At 51.5% G+C, this 22244-nt stretch overlaps 1 protein-coding gene across 2 annotated transcripts; it reads right to left on the bottom strand.

The window, feature by feature from the left end:
* Positions 1–370: 370 nt before the first annotated feature.
* SLC47A2 (solute carrier family 47 member 2) lies at positions 371–21483 on the bottom strand. 2 transcript variants are annotated; one of them, XM_014853163.3, is made up of 16 exons: positions 21264–21483; positions 20190–20291; positions 19847–19915; positions 18912–19060; positions 18159–18201; positions 15460–15504; positions 15122–15219; positions 14545–14642; positions 12530–12597; positions 11445–11553; positions 10509–10584; positions 10004–10073; positions 4062–4194; positions 3890–3984; positions 3125–3227; positions 371–2204 (listed from the first exon to the last, which is right to left on the bottom strand). In XM_014853163.3, exons 1-16 carry the CDS (start codon positions 21384–21386, stop codon positions 1984–1986), a joined length of 1602 nt encoding a protein of 533 aa, XP_014708649.1. In that variant the 5' UTR covers positions 21387–21483; the 3' UTR covers positions 371–1983. The 2 variants fall into 2 exon arrangements, with proteins under 2 accessions (XP_014708649.1, XP_044601728.1); XM_044745793.2 differs by having other exon boundaries at positions 1616–2204; positions 11460–11553; positions 21264–21448.
* Between the last annotated feature and the right edge of the window lie 761 nt (positions 21484–22244).

Here is a 22244-nt window from a genome sequence, read left to right on the forward strand (position 1 = left end):
GCCCTTATCCAAGGTGGCATTTGTCAACTTTACGTCATGCTTTCTCGTTTTAAATTCTTAGCCAAGGGGCTGGCCCTGTGGCCGAGTGGTTAAGTTCATGCACTTGGCTTCCGCGGCCCGGGAGTTCGCCAGTTCGGATCCTGGGCGCAGACATGGCACCGCTCATCAGGCCACGCTGAGGTGGCATCCCACATGCCACAACTAGAAGGACCCACAACTAGAGTATGCAATTATGTGCTGGGGCTTTGGGGAGAAGAAGGAACAGAAGATTGGCAACAGATACGAGCTCAGGTGTGAATCTTCAAAACAAAACAACACACACAGACTGTACATTGTTAAGCAAAAACTTCTTAGCCAAGAAGATTTTCTTCAAGCTTTACTTTGCTGTCTTTTGTGGGTTTTTGTTTTTTTTTAAGTACCTATCTGGTAAATAGGTTTATTCTAACTACATCTTCCTATCCCCATTTGCTGATCTAAAACAGGTGTTTCTGTAAGCATATTCATAGAACACTAAGAAGATTTTACACAAGAATTGGTCCCACTACCAATCGTGTCTACCAGGGATTTGTAAAGCACACCAGCATATTCAAGGATCCAAGGCATAGAGGACCTTTGAAGCAAGTGTGTTTCCCAAGGCCACTTACCATGGAGCCTTTTTCCTCAATACCTCTTAACCTTAGACACACTTGCGGAAATGGTGACGTTACTGTTCTGTGCTCTGTACCTAGTTTTGTTTGGGTGCTAGAAGCTCACTAAGGTATTTGTGTCACAGACCAGGTTATAGGCTTCTCCCTTCCTGTAAATGGGAAGCCTGGAATGTCACTGTGGACGCTGAAAACAGCATGGAACTGAATTCCAATAGCATGCAAAACAGGTTTACATTCTGTGCATTATTCTTTCCTATTGGCCTTGATCAATACATCCATTTTGTCTGTCAATGTATTTATAGCTACTGGTGTTGAAAGGACTGTGGCAATGGGAGGCAGACTGCCCTCCACTTTTTTTTTGGTGAGGAGGATTGGCCCTGAGCTGGCGTCTGTGCCAGTCTTCCTCTACTTTCCATGTGGGACGCTGCCACAGCATGGCTTGACAAGTGGTGCTAGGTCTGCGCCCGGGATCCGAACCTATGAACCCCGGGCCACCAAAGCAGAGCGTGCAAAGTTAACCACTACACTACTGAGCCGGTCCCCGCCCTCCACTTTTGATGGTGGTGTGTGGCCTGATTCAGCATGGAGCCTGAAAATGCTCACTCACCAGTCCCAGGCCTCAAAGCAAAGCATGCTCACATTTGGATCAGCATCGAATTTGTGAGGCTGTGTGGCCAACTGATCTGGGTTTTGCTGCCCTTCTTTATAGCATATCACTCCTTTAAGAACAAGTGTTTCTCAAGGTCTGTGTCAAGTGGAAATGCCGATGGGTGGGAGGGGAGGTGAAGAAGGGTCTGTGGACAGCTACCACTCCCTTGTCCAGGTTTCACAGCACCTGTATCTGCAGGGGCACGTGGGGCCGGGAGCAGATGGGGGTCGCAGCGAACGGGACTGCCCAGACAGGGCCTGCCAGGCCCCTTTGCAGAACTTCCCAGAGGCTTTGTGAACAGACCTCGGCAGCAGACTCTGCTTAGGAAGTATGTAATTTTTAATGTAACAGTGGTTTTGCAGTTTTATTTTGGTTGGAAATCTCCAGTGTAAAGCTGTTGACAGTATTGAATAATAGTAGCCATTCCAGGATTCTCACTCAGTCAGCGGATGTCTTCTCGGGGGAGCAGTCCAGGTCACAGGTGAGAGAGCGGATTTGCCCACGGCAGAATTGTCCGTCTGCACGATTCAGACCCCTCATGTCACATGAGGTGCTGGCTGAAGGTGTTGAGGAGCAGTCCAAGGCGCCCACCTGCCCTGGATCCCGTCACTGCTTTTGTAGGGTGGGCCCGTGTGTGGGTGGTGGGACAGCCACTCCTGGCTTCCCTTCTGTCTCCAAGCTGCTTTGCTAGTGCCTGGTGGCCAGGACCCTGATGACGAGCCCCACGGCCAGCGTGGCTGACGCTGCCCCCAGAGCAGCCCCACGGCGAAGGGCCAACTGTTTCACTGACAGTCTGCTGGCAGGAGCTGAAAGGGCATGAGCTGCTTCTGGAGTCCTGAAGAGGTCTAAATGGCACCCAGGCCTTGAGTACGTTGTCAGAGTAACGCCAGGGGAGCCACTCATAGCCACTGCAGAGGCAAACAGGAGCAAACTCAGCAGGACTGGGGGCTGAGTGGGAAGAGCTGTGGCCGTGGAATCAGGAGGCCCAGCTGCATTCGTTACACTGCGTGCCTGGTTAATTGACCTCTGCACCTTACAGCGGAAAATGCCTGTACAATCGAAACAAGCCTGCCTGCTCTACTCGACAGCAGGACCGGCGGAGGGAACTCTGTGGGAGAGCATCTTAGACTGGGAATTTGATGTATAGATAAAGGTCCTCCTAAGGTCAGGTGAGGCATGTTCCCGTCTGAGCCTGTCCTTGAGGTGGCATATGACATCAGACGTAACTCAGTAGGACTTCAGAGCACATGTTAAATGCTTAGTCGACCGTGCCTGGCCTTCCCTCGTGACTGTTTTAGTCGCCTGGCTCACTGCAGCACCGGTCAGGCGTAGCCCAGGATGCAGCGAGGCCACTGAGAGAACTAGGGGCCTGGTGTGCTGTACAGGTGGGCCTGGCGCTCAGCACCGAGCCGGGGCAGAAGGCTCCTGAGCTGGGGCCATGACTCATGATATAAACGCTGGGCTGCTGTCTGTCTCGTGGGGTGCACAGAGGTAGACCGGGGAAGTAACCCCACCCCAGTTAGTCAGGCCAGGCTGACCCGCCTGGGCTGACAGCTGAGGGCCAGACCTCAACTCAGCCTTGCTTCCTCATTCGAGAATGGACACGGCTCACAGCCTCACGAGGCTAAGGGTGTGAAGTACTTTGTGCAGGCCTGTTACATAGTAGATATTGGTGGTGTGTTGCCGGCACGTAGGACATTTTCATGCTGAGAGGAAGAAAGGCAGCTGGGGCTCGCATGGTTCCCAACTGCTTAGGCACACCGGCAGCCAGGAGCCACGTGCCGCTGGCATCTGTGTGTGCCCAGCAGCAGCACCCTGACGGCGTTACCTGAAGAGACCGCAGCGTCCTCAGGCCCGGGGCAGGGGGCCACGCGTGCAGTGTCCACCGTGCTCTCAGCGCTCTGCTGCTGCAGCCCCGCGTGTTTCTGAGCCTAAAGGAGAAAGCTCGCCAGGTCAGCCTGCAGCCCTCTCGTTCCCCACTGGCTCCATCTCCGCCCTGCCTTGAAAACGTGGCACGCCAAAGCAGAACGTATTCTCAGTTTTAGAGGAGCTTTAAAGTGGTGCTGTTTTAAATCTATATTTATCCATTTTAGATGCCAGGAGGACTTGATCCACACACAAAGACAAAACCATACCCTGCTGGGATTCAGGTCTTTGACAGGACGTTCCCCTCTGCGCTCTGCCTTCAGACTAAGCTGTGCCTTTACTGTGTCTGAAAAGCAGATGCTGGCCTGCCCTGTTTAAAGGCTTCATCCAAGAGGATGGTGGCCAGAGTGATGCTGTTCTCTCTGCCAGGGTCACAGTGCGCTCTCGGGGGCTCGTCTGGGTTCAGGCTGGTTTGACTGAGCTCCTTGCTTTTGTGTGGTTTGCAGCAGTGGGGCTAGCTCAGGAAGGTCTGGATGTACGTTTCTCTGCTGCTTATACCGGCACTGTCTGGGGCCCAAGGACAATGACAGGAGTAGCTGTTGAGGCCGAGGTGGCCCCTCGGTGACTGCGCATGCGCAGCTTATACCACAGCTCCCTGCTGCTGGGGCCCGCCGTCTCTGGGCCTTTCTGCGGAGCAGTCGCTCCGGGCCAGGGGCTGCTGGCTCACCTCCTCTGCAGCCAGCTTCCAGTTCATGCGGGCAGTGTAGACAATGAAAGCAGCAGCTGCCAGGAGGACACAGGCCAGCATGCCCAGCCAGAGGCCTGAAGGAGACAAGTGACACTGGGGAGAGTGACCCGTGACCACCCAGGCCTCTCCCGACTTTTCCTCACACACATACCCATGATTCTCATTCCGACCACAAAGGTCAGAACGATGCCCAGCGGGAGGCCGACGATGTAATTCGTGATCGCATTCACTACGGCTCCGAAGGCCTGCTTGCCGCTTCCTCTCAGGATTCCGCCATAGACACACTGGGAGGGGAGGCAGGGGGTGAGCGGTCAGTAAGGAGGAGGCTGAGGGCGGGTCTCGTGCCGCAGCCACTTCTCCCGGCAGCGCCCCCTGCAGGGCCTCACTCAACCCCACACCCCGAGGAGGAGTGTTCTTATGCCCCTTCCTTCCAGGAAGAGACCGCGTCAGAGAGGTCAGCTCACTTGCCCAGTGTCACACAAGAGTAGCTATGCTTTGAACACAACTCCAGAGGCCCATCTTTACCTCCTCACCGTTATTGCCTCACTAGAAAGTAAAGGTAAAACTGGTGACCAAAAACCAGCCAATCTGGGAAATTGGACTAACTTCGCACGGAGATGTCATGTGCTGGTTTCCTACTGCTGCTGTGGCAGATTACTGCAAACTTAGTGGCTTAAAACAAGACGTGTTTATTATTTTACACTTCTGGAGATTAGAAGTCCAAAATGGATTTCAATGAGCTAAAGTCAGGTCTGGGTCCTTTTGGAGGCCCCAGGGGAGAATCTGTTTCCTTGCCTTTTCCAGCCTCTGGAGGCTGCCTGCATTCCTTGGCTCGTGGCCCCCATGGAGCAGTGGATCACTCCAACCTCTGCTTCTGTCTCCACATCTTCTCTGACTCCTTGCCTCTCTCTCACTTATCAGGACCCTTGTGATTACATTCTGATTCTAAAATACATATGGAAATGCAAACAATCTAGAAGAGCCAAGGCAACTTTGAAAAAAAAGAGAGAGAACAAAGTTGGAAGATTCATACTAACTGATTTCAAAACTCACTATAAAGCTACACTAATTAAGACATGGTGGTATGGGCATAGGGTAGGCATATAAATCAATGGAACAGAATTGTGAATCCAGAAATAAACCACTACATTTATGATCAATTGATTTTTGACACAGGCAAGAAAATTCACTGGGGAGAAGAGAGCCTTTCACACACCAACCAATAGTGCTGGGGCAACTGGACATCCATATGCAAAAAAGTAAACTTAGACCCTTGCCTCATACCATACACAAAAATTAATTCAAAATGAATCATAAATCTTAGGGCTAAAACTAGAAAACTTCTAGAAGAAAACATAGGAGAAAATCTTTGTGACCTTGGGTTAGGCAAAGAGTTCCTATATATGACAGCAAAAGCATGAGCCATAACTGAAAAGAAATTGAGAATTAGACTACATTAAAAGCGCTGATTTTTGCAGCTCGAAAGATACCAGTAAGAAAATGAAAGAGAAGCCACAGGCTGAGCTTGCAAATCACATATCTGAAAAAGGACTTGTATGTAGAACATATAAAGAATTCTCACAACTCAGTAATAAGAAGGTAAGTGTTAGGGGTTGAATTGTATCCTCCAAAAAGGTGTTGCCGTCCCAGCCCCCAGTACCTGTGCATGTGACCTTGATTGGAAATAGGGTCTTTGCAGATGGATCAAGTTGAGATGAGATCGTTAGGGTGGGCCCTAACCCAGTATGACTTGTTTCCTCATAAAAAGGGGAAATTTGAACACGTAGACACGCACGGAGGGAAGATGATGTGAAGAGACATGGGGAGAAGATGGCCATCTATGAGCCGAGAGCAATCCTGAGGCCGCCAGAAGCTGGGGGAGAAGCCTGGCACAGATCCTTCCCCAATGCCTTGAGAGGAAGGCTGGGCCTGCCAACACCTTGATTTAGGACTTCTGGTCTCCAGAACTGTGAGACACTGAACTTCTATTTAAAGATGCTCAGTTTTTGTTGCTTTGTTACAGCAGCCTTAGCAAGCTAATAGGACAAGCAGCTCAATATTTCAAGTGAGCAAAAGACTGGAATAGACATCTCACTAAAGAAGACATACAAACGGATAATAAGCACACAAAAAGGGGCTCAACATTAGTCATTGGAGAAATGCATATTAAAACCACAATGAGATACCAGTATAGGCCCACTAAGATGGCTGTCATAAAAATGAGAAACAATCCCAGAAAGTTACTTTGTGGATATCAGTAAACTGATTCTAAAGTTTATGTGGAAAGGCAAAAGACCCCAAATAGCCAACACGATACTGAAGGAGAACAACGTCCGAGGACTGACACTACTCCACTTCGTCTTCACTGGAAAGCTACAGTTGTCAAGACGGTGTGGTATTGGTGAGAGAACAGACAAACAGACCAGCAGAATGGGACGGGGAGCTTGGATACAAACCACACGAATAGTCAACTGATCTTTGACAAAGGTGCAAAGGCAATTCAACGGAGAAAGGGTAGTTATTTTCTAGAAACGGTGCTGGGACAGCTGGACATCCACATGCAAAAACATGAATCTAGACATAGATCTTACACCTTTCACAAAAGGTAAAGTGGATCAGATATCTAAGTGCAAAATGCCAAATGGTAAAACTCCAAGAAGATAATATAGGAGAAAATCTAGGTGACTTTGGGTTTGGTGATGACTTTTTAGATATGATACCAAAAGCACAATCCATGAAAGAAAAAAATTAAGTTGGACTTCATTGAAATTAAAAACATCTGCTCTGTGAAAGACACTGTTAAGAAAATGAGGGCTGGCCTGGTGGCGCAGTGGTTAAGTGCGCATGTTCCGCTTTGGCGGCCCAGGGTTTGCCAGTTCGGATCCTGGGTGTGGACAGGGCACCACTTGGCACGCCATGCTGTGGCAGGCGTCCCACATATAACGTAGAGGAAGATGGGCACAGATGTGAGCTCAGGGCCAGTCTTCCTCAGCAAGAAGAGGAGGATTAGCAGCAGTTGTTAACTCAGGGCTAATCGTCCTCAAAAAAAAGAAAAAAAGAAAGAAAGAAAATGAAAAGACAAGCCACAGACTGGAGAAAATCTTTGCAAAACACATATCTGATAAAGGACTGGTATCCAAAATATAAAAAAATTCTTAAAATATGAGAATAAGAAAACGCCTCAATTTTAAATTAGGCAAAAGATCTGAACAGACACCTCACCAAAGAAGATATACTGATGGCAAATAAGCATATGAAAAGATGCTCCACGTCATATGTCCTCAGGGAATTGCAAATTAAAACAACAGTGAGATACCACCCTACAGACTATGAGAGTGACTAAAACCCACAACACTGACAATGCCAAACGCTGATGGGGATATGGAGCAACAGGAACTCTTCTTCATCGGTCGTGGGAATGCAAAATGGTACAGCCACTATGGAAGACAGTTAGGCAATTTCTTACAAAGCTAAATAGAGTGTCACCATACTAGTCAACAATCATGATCCCAGGTATTTACAGAAAGAGTTGGAAACTATGTCCACACAAAAACCTGCACAAGAATGTTTATGGCTTTATTCACAATTGCCAAAACTTGGAAGCAACCAAGATATCCCTCAATGGATGAATGGACAAACTGGAATACCTAGACAATAAAGCACCAGTGCTGAAAAGAAACGAGCTAGCAAGCCATGAGAAGACACGGAGGAACCTTAAATGCATATTACTGAGTGAAAGAAACCAATCTGAAAAGTCTACATATTGTATAATCCCAACCATAAGACATCCGGAGAAGGCAAAACTGTAGAGACAACAGAAAGATCAGTGATTTCCAGGGGTTGGAGGATGGGGGGTGCTGACAGAAGGGAAGAAATGAATGGGTGGCACTCAGAGGGTTTTTATGGCAATGAAATGATTCATATGATACTTTAATGGTAGATACGAGGCACAGGACATTTGCCCAAACCCAAAGAATGTCCAGCACCAGGAGTGGACCCTACTGTGAACTGCTACGCACTTTAGTTAACAATGTGTCAATATTCTTTCCTCACTTTAACAAATGTCCCTCACTAATACAAGATGTAAATAACGGGGGAAACTGAGGGGAGAGAGGGGTCTATGGGAACTTTCTGGATTTGCTGCTCAATTTTTCTCTGAACGTAAAACTGCTCTTAAAAATAAAATCTTTTTTGTTTTTGTTTAAGACAAACAATACCAAGAATTGTCAAGCAAGCGGAGAAACTGGAACTCTCATACGCTGCTGGTGGGAATGTAAAATGGTACAGCTGCTTTGGAAAACAGCTCAGCAGTTTCTTAAAAAGTTAAACATAAACTTATCATTTGACCCAACAATTCAACAACTAGGACTCTACCAAGAGAAATGAAGACACACGTCCATGCAAAGGATTGTACATGAATGCGCCCAGCAGGCGTAACATAACAGCCCAAACCAGCAACAACCCAAATGTGCATCAGCTGGTGAATGGATAAACAAAATGTGTTATTTCCACACTAGGGTCTATTATTTGGCCACAAAAAGGAATGAAGTCCTGAAAAATGCGACAATATGTATGAACCTCAAAATCATTATGCTAAGTGAGAAAAGCAAGTCCCAAATGCTATATATTGTATGATTCCATTTGTATGAAATGTTCAGAAAAGGCAGTGTTCAGAAAGACAGAAAGCGAATCAGTGGGTGGCCTGCGGCTGGCCGTGGGAGCAGGGATTGACTGTAAGAGAGGCTCCAGGAAATTCTGGGAGTGACGGAAATACTCTAAAACCGGTTTGCAGCAATGGTTGCACAACTTGAAATCTACTTAAAATAATTGAATTGTGCACTTAAAATCTGTGAATTTTATGGTATGTAAATTATAACTCAATAAAGGTATAAAAAATACAAAATAAAAATATGCCCATGGGAAACATAAATTAAGAATAATATAAATATTGCCAGGAGGAAAGATGGTAGAATGCAGACACACAAGCGAGAAGGACCTCACAATCGCTAGCTGTGTATTTGCTTCCTCGACAGAGAAGGGCTGCCCACTGGGGGGGGAGGCATGCTTAATTCAGGGAGAAATGCAAAGCTGTTCCCAACCTTTAATTGCAAGGATTTCTCAGTTGTGACCTCACCTCAGAGCTAGAGAGAAGATAGGAATAGCGTCCTTAACAATATCCTACGACAAAAGCAATAACAGATCCCATGGGATAGTTTCTTCTATTGTTCTGTGATAAACGCTATGGAGATGATGCCGAAACGCAGCCCAGAGAAAGCGGCTCTGCTGAGGCTAAGAACACTGAGTGCCCAGCTAGATTCAAAGGTGAATCCTGGAATATGCAGTGGACAGGAGAGAGGGCACTGAGTCTTTTGGAGAAGTCCTACATAAATAGAATTTCTCTGAATGGGTTATTTTTTTTATTAGAGTTGATGATAATTATCGTACAGGTGTTTCTGCCCAGGCCGCCGACCCAGCTCACCCTTCTGCAGAGCCATTGGATTCTATGCTACGGATGCCTTCCTGAGGAACTCACAGAACTCAAGATGTAAACTGGAAGACACAGGATTTCAAATTCTACTTTTAAAATGACTTCACTGCTTTTTCATGTCATGCTTTTAACAATTCACACAATTCCAGTCTGCTCTAAATGGGACCTGTCCTTTAGTGACCAAAGGAGCCGAAAATTCAGGACCCTCTGTATTCTGGGTTGACTCACTCCTCGGAAATGTCCCTTTGCTCTGGCAACCGGCTATGGTTGCTGTTGAGTTCCTGACCGGCTGAGGGCATGGGTCACTGCCCAGGGCCCCAGATCCTGAGGAATAAGGAAGGAAAAGATTTGTGAGCTTACACTGGTGCAATTTTTCAGTGTTTTGCTAATCTGTGTTCATCCTTTGGCTTGTTGGAATTGCAGAAGAGAAGGGGAGTCTGTGCTTTGAATAATAATGAAACTAATGTGGGCAAATACGTTGGGCACTAACTCTACAGCTAGCCCTTTACGTGGATTGATGAGCTAATCCTCACAGCCCTGTGAGGCCCCAGGGAGAGCTCATGGACTTGGTGGGGGTCAGGCTACAGATTGGAGCCTGTACTCACACAGATGGCCTCAAATAGATGAAAGACGATATAAATCGGCAAAACCTCGTTCACCAGGGCAATGACTTCTCTGCAGAGAAAACAGGAAAGAAGGTTCATTTGGACCGCTAAGACATGGCCACTCTTGGAGGCCCATTTGTATTCCTTCCGTTCTGCCTCCTCCCCCAGATTTTCGGAATAGAGATACTTACCCACACAAACGCAACTGACACCCCTGGCCCTGAGTTTCTGTACATCTATGGGCCACATCTTAAACCCCAGAAGACCCCCCACAATTTTGAACTGCCCTTTGATTAGCATCTTGTCTATGGGAAAGCAAGTGGTGGCGTCCACGGCCCCGGTAGACAAGCACAGATGCTGGCTTCCTCCCACTGAGAGCAAAGTCAAAGCTAGTCCCGCTTCCTTGGGATCCAGCCCCAAGCCTGGCATGTGACGAGTCGCTGAGGACCAGCTGGGAACCACTCTGACATTTCCCAGAAGTCAGTGAAGAAAACTGATTACCTACTCATCATTGGTAAAAATATGCCCCAGTTTATTTTTCACAACACTCAACAGGATGCCCACAACCAGCCAGGCGCCAACTGGAAGAGACAAAAGGAACAACATTTGGCTGACCCCAAGCCGTGGAGGAGCCTAGCTCGGGTCAGTGCAAGTCAACTGAGCCATCCATACCCAGGAGCTTGAAGTCCCTTGCGTTAGAGTCATTCATTTGGACTGAGACATTTTTGCAGTCCCATAGGAAGGACAACATAGAGAATGCCTGTCCTCCTGTGGTTCTCAAAGTGGGGTTCCTGGACCAGCAGCATCAGCATCACCTGGGAACTTGTTAGACATGCAGATTCTCAGGCCCCCGTCTCCAACCTACTGAAGCAGAAACTCTACTGGGTGGGGCCCAGCGATCTGCGCTTTGACACAGCCCCCCAGGGCATTCCAGTGCAGTCTAAGGCCTGAAAACCCCCGCTCTCCACAGACAGCGGATCTGAATCTGTTAGCCTCAGAAAGCAGGGGCACGATGGAGGATGCAAGACCGGTCACTCTGAGGGGTGGGATGGGCAGGGCCCAAGCTCCTGGGGACGCTGTGAGGGCAGGCCTACAGAAGGACCCTGGATGGCTGGAGGAAGAAGCCTGGGGAGGAAGGGCCTTCACAGGGTCACACAAAGGTGAGTGATGGAAACTGGCAAGCTGTCCTCAGGAGAGCCCGAGGCCCCCAGCAGGAGGGGTGGAGTGGGCAAGGGGCACAGCAGGCAAGAGAGATGCTGCTCGGGCAGCTGTCCATGCATCAGCAGGGGCTGTTCTGGGCCAGAGGACAGGTATAGCAGGTTTGGAAGGTAAACTCTTCGGCTCCCACGGCCAGCCCTGCCTCCAATGTGCCAGGCCCTCCCCTGGCCTAGGCCTTGACTTTATACCTTTCCAAGTTCCCCCAGGAGAGGACTCTGCCCACCTGTGCAGAGCACACCTGAGATGGCCGATCGCTTAGCTTGCACAGTATCTGCAGCTCCCAGGGCCGTCCCCACGCGGACACAGACTGCCATGCTGAGTCCCATGGGAATCTGAGATCAGAGATAAGAATATGGTGCCATCAGTGGAGCCAGCCTCCTGCCCCTGGGATGGGGTGGGTCCTGAGCCAGGACAGGCCTGGGCTGGAGGTGGAGCAGCCCTTCATCCTGGGCCAAGAAGGAGGAGAGCAGGCAGACAGGATGGATCCCAGGGAGGTGGCATGAGGAGACGGGTGTGCACGGCTCCTGATGGCCGGCAGGCGATTCTGAGGTTGGAAGCCGGGGCGAAGAGACTCCAAGCGAGCCACCAATCCGCCCCCACCTGCTCCATCAAACGTCACAGGCACACAGCCTTGCCACCAAAGTCAACGTGCTGGCAAAAACTCAGGAGTGAATGCATTTTAAAGAGGTGAATGTGATCTTAAGGACACCAGAAAAGCTCCCTGTAAGAAAAAAAATTCTGTGGAAACCATTTTTAAAAATAAAAATCACCTTATAAATTAATTTTGTAAGTACAGATTTCTGTGACTCCCTTGCTTAAAGCTGGCGTCAAAGACTGGCAGGTGCGTATGAGTGACAATGGACAACTCCTGTCTCTGTGGGGAGAGGAGAGGAAATGCCTCCACGGGGTCTGCTGTCACCCAGCGCTCAGCAGCTGGGGTGTGCAGGAATGTGGGCTCACTGCTCAATGCAATTTCCCATTTTTCAAGAAAATTCAAAGGTGAAAATCACATCCAACTTGTGATGTGAAATCTCCCAACTTTAAATGGGAGATTTAACTTTAAATTAATTCAAAAAAATTCTAACATCATGTAAATTCAATATTCCCTTGGCGGAGTGACCGTGGGCTACCTGCGTGTGAGTCTGTCAGGGCCAGGACCTCATGGGCATGGGAGGTCTGGGAGGGCCCCTCAGGAGACGGAGGTGGCCTTTGGGGTGACAGCCTGCCCCTCCTCCTATGACACCGCCAGGCCATCAGGCAGCTGTGCCAGGGCGGAGCGTGTGGTGAAGGTGCCCTGAGGAGCCTCACCATGTAGATTACGGTGGCCACCTCGTAGATGACAGCCTGGGCAGAGAGGTCCAGCACACTGAGCAGGCCTGTGGGAGAGGCACACAGTGAGAGCCTGGCCCTAGGGCCAGCTCAGAGACCCTGGGCTGACAGAATGCCCCTCTGCTTTGGAGGCCAAGGGGCAAATGATTTCGAAGGGCAGATTTGCAACAAAAAATGTTCCCAGTTGGCCTTCAGACTTCCAGGAGAATCCTGCCCAGTTGCTATGGAATTTCCTGCAGGCTGTTCCTCTGCCTGGTCTGTCCTTCAAGACAAGCTCCTCTGCGTATGTGGCATGTGGCATGGTGAGGAAGGGAGAAAACTGGACCAGCACCAGGAAACCCCAGTCCAGGTCTCAGCCCTGCCACTCCGTGCCTCTGCATGGCTCTGGGCAGTCCCTCTGGTTCTCAGGGCTCAGTTTTCTCCTCTGTAAATAGGGACAGGGGGTGGACTGCAAGGGCTCTCAGGGCCATCCCAGTCCTGGCCTTCTGACACTCAGGCCGTTTGAATTCTGTGTGAGTGCTCTGCTGGGTACACATTGCGCCAGGTGAGAGCCCCACACCTGCCAAGCCCGCCCACGCTCGTGCCCCAGGATTTCAATCTCTCCCTCCCTCATTGACCCCCTGGGGTGCCCACTCAGTGCCGGGTGCCCACTCAGTGCCAGTCCCACACTGGGCCGTGCTGGGATCCCGACACAAAAGGCACGGGCCTGCCTTCACAGGGAGCTCACAGCCTGGTGGGGAGCAACAGACCCACCAGGGGCTGGGCTGGTGAACTACCCATCCTGGGGAGGGGGCTTCTGAGCTGGGTGAGCCCCCCACACAGTTCCCCACCCGCACTCTTCCACATACCCATGAGGAAGCTCCCGATCTAGTAGGCCCACCACTCAAGGCATATCATGAGCATGCTGGGGACAGCCAGAGAAAGGAAGGGGCCCCAGTCCTGCAGGCACCGGCTGGACCAGCCTGGGAACGGAAGCCCCAAGAGCTGAGCAGCAGCCCCCCGGGCGTGTCCACCCCTGGGCTCAGCTCACAGCTCCAGGCACTTGGCATTTTGCACAGGGCATGCCAGCTGGTCCAGTGCTGGTAGGGTGGGAGGGGGATGCAGGGACAGAGCACCAGCTCACCTGGCCCGCCGCACAGGGCGGCTCAGGATGGGAGCCTCGGGCACTGGTGGGGGTCTCCACTCTGCGCCAGACACCACAGGATCTTGGGCAACTAACCCTGCCTTTCTGGGCTCTATTTCCTTAACTGAAAATTTCAGTCCTTATCTTTGCTCTCCTGCCTGAAAGGGTTGTTGGGAGGATGGCATGAGATCAACGACGCCAAAAGGATTCATCCTAAGGTAAACAGGGCTATGCAGACTTGCAGAGGGGTAGGATCACGTGGGACTCCCCCTCCCCCGAATGAGGCCCCAGGGCCCTGAGAGCTGTTCCAGCAACACCTGAAAGAGGAGCCCACAGTCTACAGAGTTGAGTTTCAGGAGGCAGAAAGGCTCGGAACCTGAGGCCCGGGAGTAAACAAGCACGGGTCCAAGTGCAGGCCCCACCATGTACCACCACTGGCATTTTGGGCAAATTACTTAACCCGTCTCCGTCTCGATATCCTCCATATACATAAAATGGGGATAATAAGGTGTTGTGAAGTCTAATTGAGGTTGGGAATGCCAGGCACTCGGCCCACTGCTGACCCCTAGGATTTTCTCCATGTTATCACTCTAATCCCTATCCTGAGATCAGGGAGCCAGGAGCAACCAGAAAGTCCCTGGGCCTATCTCCAGCAGGACTCTGCACCGTGACACGTTAGATGGGGGAACCCCGGGCCTTTGGGATGCAGGTGCTGAGGGGTGGAGCAAAGGAGAGGGGGACCTGAAACAGGGTTCCCCCAAAAGGACTCAAACTGGGCCCTCTGCCTGCCAAAGGAACGCCCTGGGTCCATGTTAGGGGCCCGCCCGGTGCTCATCTGCTCAGCCCCCAAGGCCAGGACAGCCCTCCACACCTGCCCACGTCTCCAGGTGCAGCTTCTTCTGCACAATGTAGAGGAAGAGGAAGATGGTCTGCACGAACTGGGAGATGGTGTTGGCGTAAGCAGAGCCCCTGGGAAGGAGGGAGAGCAGGACTGGGGCCGATGGCTGACTCTGGCCCTGGCGGGCAGAGAGCAGCTCGCCTGCTTAAGCCAGCATGGGGAGGAAGGGGGCACACGCATGGCTTGGCCAGCACCGCAACCCTGGGATCGGCCTCACCCAGGAGCCATGGGTGCCGCTGGCACCATTACTACAGTGTCCTGAGGCCCACCCTGCCAGGTCCCCACTTTCAGCCTCTCCTCGTGGGCTGGGGCAGGGGTGGGGAGTGGCTCCCCTCTCTGTCCTTGGTGGGGCATCCCCCAGAACCCAAAGGACCAGCAGGCTCCTCTAATTCCCCATGACCTCCCACTTCTGGGTGACACAGCCAGCCTCCACAGTCCTTGTCACAGGTGAGGCAGGGAAGGTGACTGACCTGCCCTGGTCAGGGGTGGGGTGCTCAGTGGGCAGGGCTTCCCAACCGGGCCCCTGAAGCCCACCAGCCCCAGTGCTCACCTTACCCCCAGGCTCAACAGGGAAACCAGGACGTAGTTGGCCAAGCAGTTGATGCAGTTACCCACAACACCACTGAGGACTTGGGGCCAGATGATCCCCTGAAACAAACGAAATCTGGCCTTGCTAAGTGGCGGCAGGAACGAGGGGATGTGTGTAAGCCCGGGCAGGCTGGGGGTTGGAGAGAGGCTGGGGACACGCGGCTCCTCACCGGTGCCTGTGCCAGAGGCCAGGACACATCTCGGGAGGTTCACAGGTGGTGCAGAGAGGGAGAAAGCCCCAGTGTGGGAGAGGGCAGTGTGCTGGGGGATGGGGCCCCCCCTCTAGCCCGGGACCTGTACCTGATTTTGCAAATATTTTGCCAGCAGGCCATAAAGAAAACTCGCCTGTATAAAATAAAACAAACACACACACAAATAACCAACAAAAAACTACCAAAAAAAAACCACCAGATCAACATTAACAGATATTTCTTGGATACCTGAATTCAGTTACTTCGCCAAAGTATGTCGTGTCTGGGACCCTGCAGGTGGGCTGAAGCCTGTGCAGCCACCTGATGTGTGCCCTGGCCCTGCCCATGGGGGACAAGACCCCTCAGGGCTCCCGCTCTGCCCCAGGGGGAGAGAAGCAGGCAGGCGGGGAATGCTGGCTGTCCCGGCTCTGGCTGCCAGTGACAAAGATCTGCAGGGAATGGCCTTAGACTGAGGGAGCGGTGGGAACAGAGCAGTGCTGGCCCCCAGCAGCCTCTGCTGCGTGGGTTTAAGACCCCACAGGCGAGGTGGGCCCTTCCCTGTCTGGAGGACAGAGGGCCATGTGTGTCAGTGTGTGTGTCGGGAGCACTACACCCGGTCTGTCTGTCTTCTGTCAAAGCCTGGCCCAAGGCCTGCGCCTTCCTACCCCATCCCGTCCCTTAGCCCTCTGCTCTCTTCAGTGGCAACAGTGACTAAGAGTGCAGGGCTGGAACTAGACTGCCCGGGTTCAAATACTGGCTCTGCCTCTCAGGAGCTGTGTGATCTTACGCCAGTTACTTAACTTCACTGGGTCTCAGTTTCCTCATCCATAATGGGGATAATAGTGTGTGTGCGTGTATAGTAATGTGTGTATACTTAATCTTTACACATATATGCAAAGTTAATATTGCAAAGTGCTTATAAAACAGTATTTGTCATACTTAAGCATTCCAAGTGTTAGGTTAGTATTATTAGTCATTATTATTACTATTTGATCAGCAGTTAAATTTTGCAGCAGCATTTTCTGGGAGGGACTTGCTCTATTTGATAAAGGAGTTGCCACAGCGATCTTTCTAAGCTGTTTTCCCTGGCCCAGCCCCAAAGAGCCCTATCTGACAAGATACTACTCCCTTGGTCTGAAGTGCCTGAGCATGGTTGCTAGGGGGACTTGGAGGAGAAAGATCAGCCTTTTCAGGTGGTTCCCATGATACAGAAGAAATCTGGAGCTGACTGGGCCCTAAGAGGTTATGGTACTGGCCTTGCGGACAGGTGGGTGAGGCTGGGGTAGACCCTGCCAGGCCCTGCATTCACCCTGACCCACCCCTTCCCAGCTCCCTCCTCAGAACTTCAGCCCTGCTGCCGTGGAGAATGGGGGGTCCTGCGGTTCCAGAGACAGAAGACAAACTCTGGCTGCACAGCCGTCCCTGACGTGCTGCCAGGCGTGACGTGTCTCACCAAGCTACAGCAGAGCCAACAGTGCAGCCGTGGACTCGAGCAGATGCACAGACCACTGGGTCAGGTTAGAAATCTCAGAAACTGACCTGAGTAGATACACTGCTTACTTCGTATTTAATAAATTAATGGAGAAAGGCGAGACTATTCAATAATTAGTATTTGGAAAAGTTTGTTAGATAAAGTCTTAAATGTAAAAATAGAACCGTAAAAGGGTTCAAAGAAAATATGGCAAATGTTTATATAATCTTGCAATGGGTTAAGTGTTTTTAAACTCATGAAAGACAGACACAATAAAGGATAGGATTTATGGATCTGTTATATATACATTAAAAATTCTTCAAGTCAAAAATATCAAAAAAATTAAAAGGCAAACGACAAACTGAAAAATGCTTGTGACTTGTATGACAAAGGGTTAAGATGTTTTCCAGCACAAGTTAAATGATTATTTAACATGAGTTAAATGATTAGAAAAAGATTAATCCACTAAAATAAGCGAAGAGTATGGACAGTTCACAGAAGAAAAACAAATGATCAATACATATATGAAAAAATGTTCAACTGCATTAGCAATAAAATGCATATTAAAACAACTTATTTCTAATTGGAAAAAATGTTTACTAATAATACTCTGTGCTGATGAGAGTGTTGCTAATGGGGGTAGAATTTGTACAAATTGGTATCAAAAGCCACTGACAGAGCAACTCTAATTTTAACAAGACATCTGAAGGAAATCACTACACATGTTCACAAAGATTCTCCTACAAGAATGTTTATCACAATCTTGTTTATAATAGCAACTACTGGGAACAACCTAAATACCTAAGAAAGAGGGATTGGTTAATAAACTACAGCGCTGTGGGGTACTCTGGAGACTTTGAAGCAGATGTTGTACACAGCTGCTTAATCATATCGAGAGACTAATGACATATTTGAAAAGGAAAAAGCAGGTTATAATACAATATACACACATTGGCCCCATTTCAAACTATACGTGTGTGTGTGTTTGAACACACATACCCGTGAATAGAAATGATCCTGAAAAGAGATATTAGCCTCTGTTCTCACTGGGTGGTTTGATTATAGGTGATTTGAAATGTTTCTTCCCTGTGCTCTCCACAATTTCTCCGATACAGGGTTTTCTAATCAGAAAAAAAAGTCATTACTTTTTAAAAGTTCAATCTACCCCGACTGGAATGGGAACTTTTCTCCTGCCCTGTCAGCCAACGTCACGGCACAGTGGGAAGTCGCTGCCGGCTGATGGTTCTCCCCAGCAGACCAGGTGGAAAGGCCCAAAGCCAGAATTGAGGGGAGGATAAGGCCAGCCTCCTCCCAGCCCGGCAGACAGTGGCACTCACCGGCAGTGCTGGGACGAAAATCAGCACATACTCGTGGGTCAGCCTGCAAGAGAACCAGAAACTCCGGAGCCAACCAGGCCCTGCCCTCTGAGACGGGGGCAGGCGCTGCCCCAGGGGCATCCTGGCAGCGCAGGTTTGAGGACAGGCCTTGCCAGCCCCCACACATCTCGGCCAAGACAAGCGGCAGTCAAGGGGTGCTGCTCCCACATGCTGGGAAGGAGCCTGGAGAAGGAGCCCAAGGACACAACCATGGGCCCTCCTGACCAAGGAAATTAACTTTGGAGGGACATCTGGTTTGTAAGGGCAAAAAAAAGGTTATATCTTACCAAGGAATAACCAAATGAAATGCACATAATATAAAATGAGCAAAGTGTTCCCATTAGAGGGGACATTTCCAAAATTAATAATAAACTATAATTTATCAGAAACTGGTTTGTCCTCTTTCTCCTTTTTTGGAATATGGGGTAGTGCATGCTTGATTTCTTCAAAAGCATCTGTGAATCTCCAACTATGTATGTGCTGAGACACAAATGCCAATAATGTGCAAATCTCTTATTTTCTCCTTTCCTCCTAAATTAAAACTGGCCATTTGTCTGCCCCCTGTGGTCACAGCTGGAGAGAGAGAATCCCAAAACCAAACCCTGGAACCGTCCCCAGAGGGGCTGCACTTGTGACCCAGAGAAGCAGGGGGCCTGAGGGGTGGGCTTCTCTGGGGGTTCCCTCCCCAGCTTCCCGGCAGGAGCCAAGCAGTACCTGGACACATCCGGGTCCTGCCTGAAGAGCAGCAGGATCTGCTGGGTGTTGAGGAAGAGCGCCCAGCAGGGGAAGCAGCAGAGGAGGAGCACCAGCACGCCCCTCTGCAGGATGACCCCCACGTGCTTCTTGTTGGGGCTACCAAAGCTCTGCAAAACAGCCGCGCCCGGGCTCAGACCACCCACGCCCTCAGCACTGTCCTCTGTCCTCCGCTGAGCCCGGCCAAGGCCTCGACCTGCTGGTGGTGCCGGTGCTGTGAGGGCACCCAGCACATGTGGGCACCCGTCAGCACTTCAATAGCAGGCATCCGGCCCCCTCGATCACAGCCTGGGCGGCTCCCTCCCCAGGGCCTCAGCCACTCAGAGATCTAAGGGCAGCTGTTGACAGCACCAGCTCTGCGCCAGGAGCTGCACCGCCTCTGTCCACCTGTTGTCCTCAGGTCTTCAAATGTGCCTCACAGGGAAGGTGTTCCTCCCCCACATCACAGCTAAGGCAAGGGAGGCCCCGAGACCCTTTGCCAAGTCTCCCTGCTGGTCAGTGGCAGCCAGGACCACACCCAGGTCCCCAGGTCCCCCATGAGCACAGAACCCTTGGTGGGGAGCTGAACCCCACTGGGCTGTGGGCCCCTGAGGGCAAAAGGGTCCCATCTGTGCACCCCCAGCATTTGACACCCAAGGTCAGGGAACTGTCTCCACCCTTTTCCCTCCGTGGCTTTCTTGCCTGTCTACACGGACTATCTCAAAGGAGAGGGTCTGGCTCCCTGACAGCGCACGGTCCTTGGAGGTAGATGGGGGACAGCTGCCCCCAGGGCGTGTCTGAGGGGCTCCCAGATCCAGGGGCACTGAGGGATCTTTGGTGGGCTCCCACCCCCTGCTGTTTTAGCAGCAGCTGAGGAATTGGCTCTGCCCCTGCCCAGCCCCAGGACGTCCACCCACCTGGGACATTAAGGTGTCACATGCCATGGACAAGCCAGATCCTATGGAAACTCCGCAGACATTGATAAACTGGAACCGCACACAGGAAAAAACACAGGGCTTGTCAGACCAGGCCCGAGGGGCAGAGCCTGCATCCTGGGGGGAGGCTGACCAGCAGCAGCTCTGATGTGCAACTGAGCCAGAGACCCCCCTCCTGGTCCAGTCCTGCCTGCCCAGTCTGGGTGTCATTGGATGAGGCCCTCAGGTCCCAGCTGTGAATGCAACTGTCAGCCCTCATGCTCTGTGTCTGCTCCCTGGAGGCCCAGGTGAGAAGCTTGGGAGAGAACGGCCTCGCGGTACTCACGGCCACTGAGAGGGTCACCGACGCCAGCTCCACCTTGCCTAGGTGCCCGCAGAACACCGAGCTCACAATGTAGATCATGAAAGTCAGCACCTGGAACAGAAACTGAAGGACGGCGGCCAGGGTCAAGGGCCCCGCTCAGCCCTGCCCACCCCACAGCTTCTGCCCCACACAGCCCAGCCCCACACTGAGGCCTCTTCAGGTCCTGGGGGCCTCAAGCCAGGACGCACAAAAAACACTCCTGGCCACTGAGCAAATCGCCTTCACCTGGGGAAGCGAGCAATGTGGCCAAGGCTGACGCAGCAGCCAGGGCTGGAAGTCAGGACCCCTGAGTCCTGCTCGCCTTCTGCCCTCAGCAGCTGCGTTAAACTCCAGGCTCCAGGTTCCCTGTCTAAAAGTGCAGGAATGCATGAGAAGCAACTAGCACAGGGCCTGGAGCGCAGACAGCTGGATGCAAACCTGCAATACTGCTACTGATATTATACTCATTTGGTTAGGCCACATACAGACAGAAAAGGAGCGGAATAAGATACACCAAAATCCTGGTAATGGCTGTGTCTAGGTGGTAGGATTATAGATGAATTTCTTTCTTCTTTATAACCTTTTGTTTTGTCTGAAATTTTTACAGGGAGCACATATTGATTAGTCTTTATGGTCAGAAAAAAATGTATCATCTATTTTCCTGTTGGAAATAAAATGGGCAGAGGGCCCCTTCTTCCCCCTGCAAAGCTTCACAGGCGAGACCTACAGGCTCCTACATCAATGGGTCCCATTTGTCATTGGGGTGTTTTCAATCCAGCCTTCCTGTGAGTTTCTGAAGGAGGACACAGCCACCCCGTGTGAGTAGGGGCTGCCTGCTGGTGAGTGAGGTCAGGCCCCACTACCACCCTGGGCACTGTCCAGGGATAGCCATCCTGCTGTCACCTGCTCTGGGTGGCAGCCTCTGATGCAGCCTGGATGTGGTGAACATGGGCATTTTCTGGGAAACGGTGCAAGCAGCCCCTGGCACACCTCCATGTCATGCCTATATAGCATCTGACCACCAGCCTCACTGGCCCCTCAACCCCACCTCCTTACCAGGGGTCCAGAAAGGACCAAGAGCGTCCATGCCTCGGCCCCAAAGCCAATGGGAACCAGCCTGCGGAGGGTAGGGCAGCGGCCCCCTCGGCCTGGGGGATCTGTGTTCTGGATGCTGTCCATTCCAAGCCTGGGCCACTGGCCACCCTGTGCCCCTGAGCACTCCCACAGCTAGCCTGGCCCAGCCAGCCCATGCCACCTTGCAGCCTGGTTAATGAGTAAGGGGCGGGAGGAGGGGCCACAGCATGTGCCCTGCCTCCCTGGGCACTGTGCCCCTCCTGCCCAGCCCACTGGCTCTGGCACTAGGAGAGGACAGGACAGAGCCCTGGGCACTTGGGAGTCACCGAGGCCGATGCCTGTGGGTGCCTTGTGTCTGCTCTCCCAGAGGAGTCAGCACAAAGTCCCTGAAGCACAAGGTTTGGGGCAGTGCGGAGGCGTGCTGGGCCTGGGGGTGAGGGCAGGGCATCCGGGCTGGGGGTGCAAGGTGCTGAATGTCTTACACCTTGGCATGTTCGTGCCCACGATGACTCCCATTTCACAGATTAAGAAATGGAGACTCAGAGAGGTGGGTGGCAGAGCCGAGGTTCCATCAAGGCTGGCAGCCTCCAGAGCCCTGCCCTGGGAGGGGGGGAGGTGGGAGGGGGCAGGGCCTGGGGCCAGGAGCTGGGACGCCTGGGAAGAGTCCCCTAGCCCTCCCCGTGCTCATCATCCCTTTTGGCAGCATCCCTGAGAGCCAAGGTGACCCCCTTGAGCAAGCAGTTCCTGCCATCCACTTTGCCCTGTGAAGCTGTCCCATGCCTAGCAGTCTACCGTCTATTCTATTCTTTGCAGGGGTGACCTGCGACCCACCAAGGACAAACAAGGCAGTGCAGACCAGGGGCGGTTCATAACTGCCCCCTCTCTTGGCCTAGTCCTGGATTGGGCTTTAGAGTGTGGGTTCAGCCAGGAAAAGGAGGGCCAGCAGGAGGAGTAGGCAGGACA

This window comes from Equus asinus, chromosome 13 (genome assembly GCF_041296235.1).
Source record: "Equus asinus isolate D_3611 breed Donkey chromosome 13, EquAss-T2T_v2, whole genome shotgun sequence".
In the NCBI taxonomy this organism is placed as follows: domain Eukaryota; kingdom Metazoa; phylum Chordata; class Mammalia; order Perissodactyla; family Equidae; genus Equus; species Equus asinus.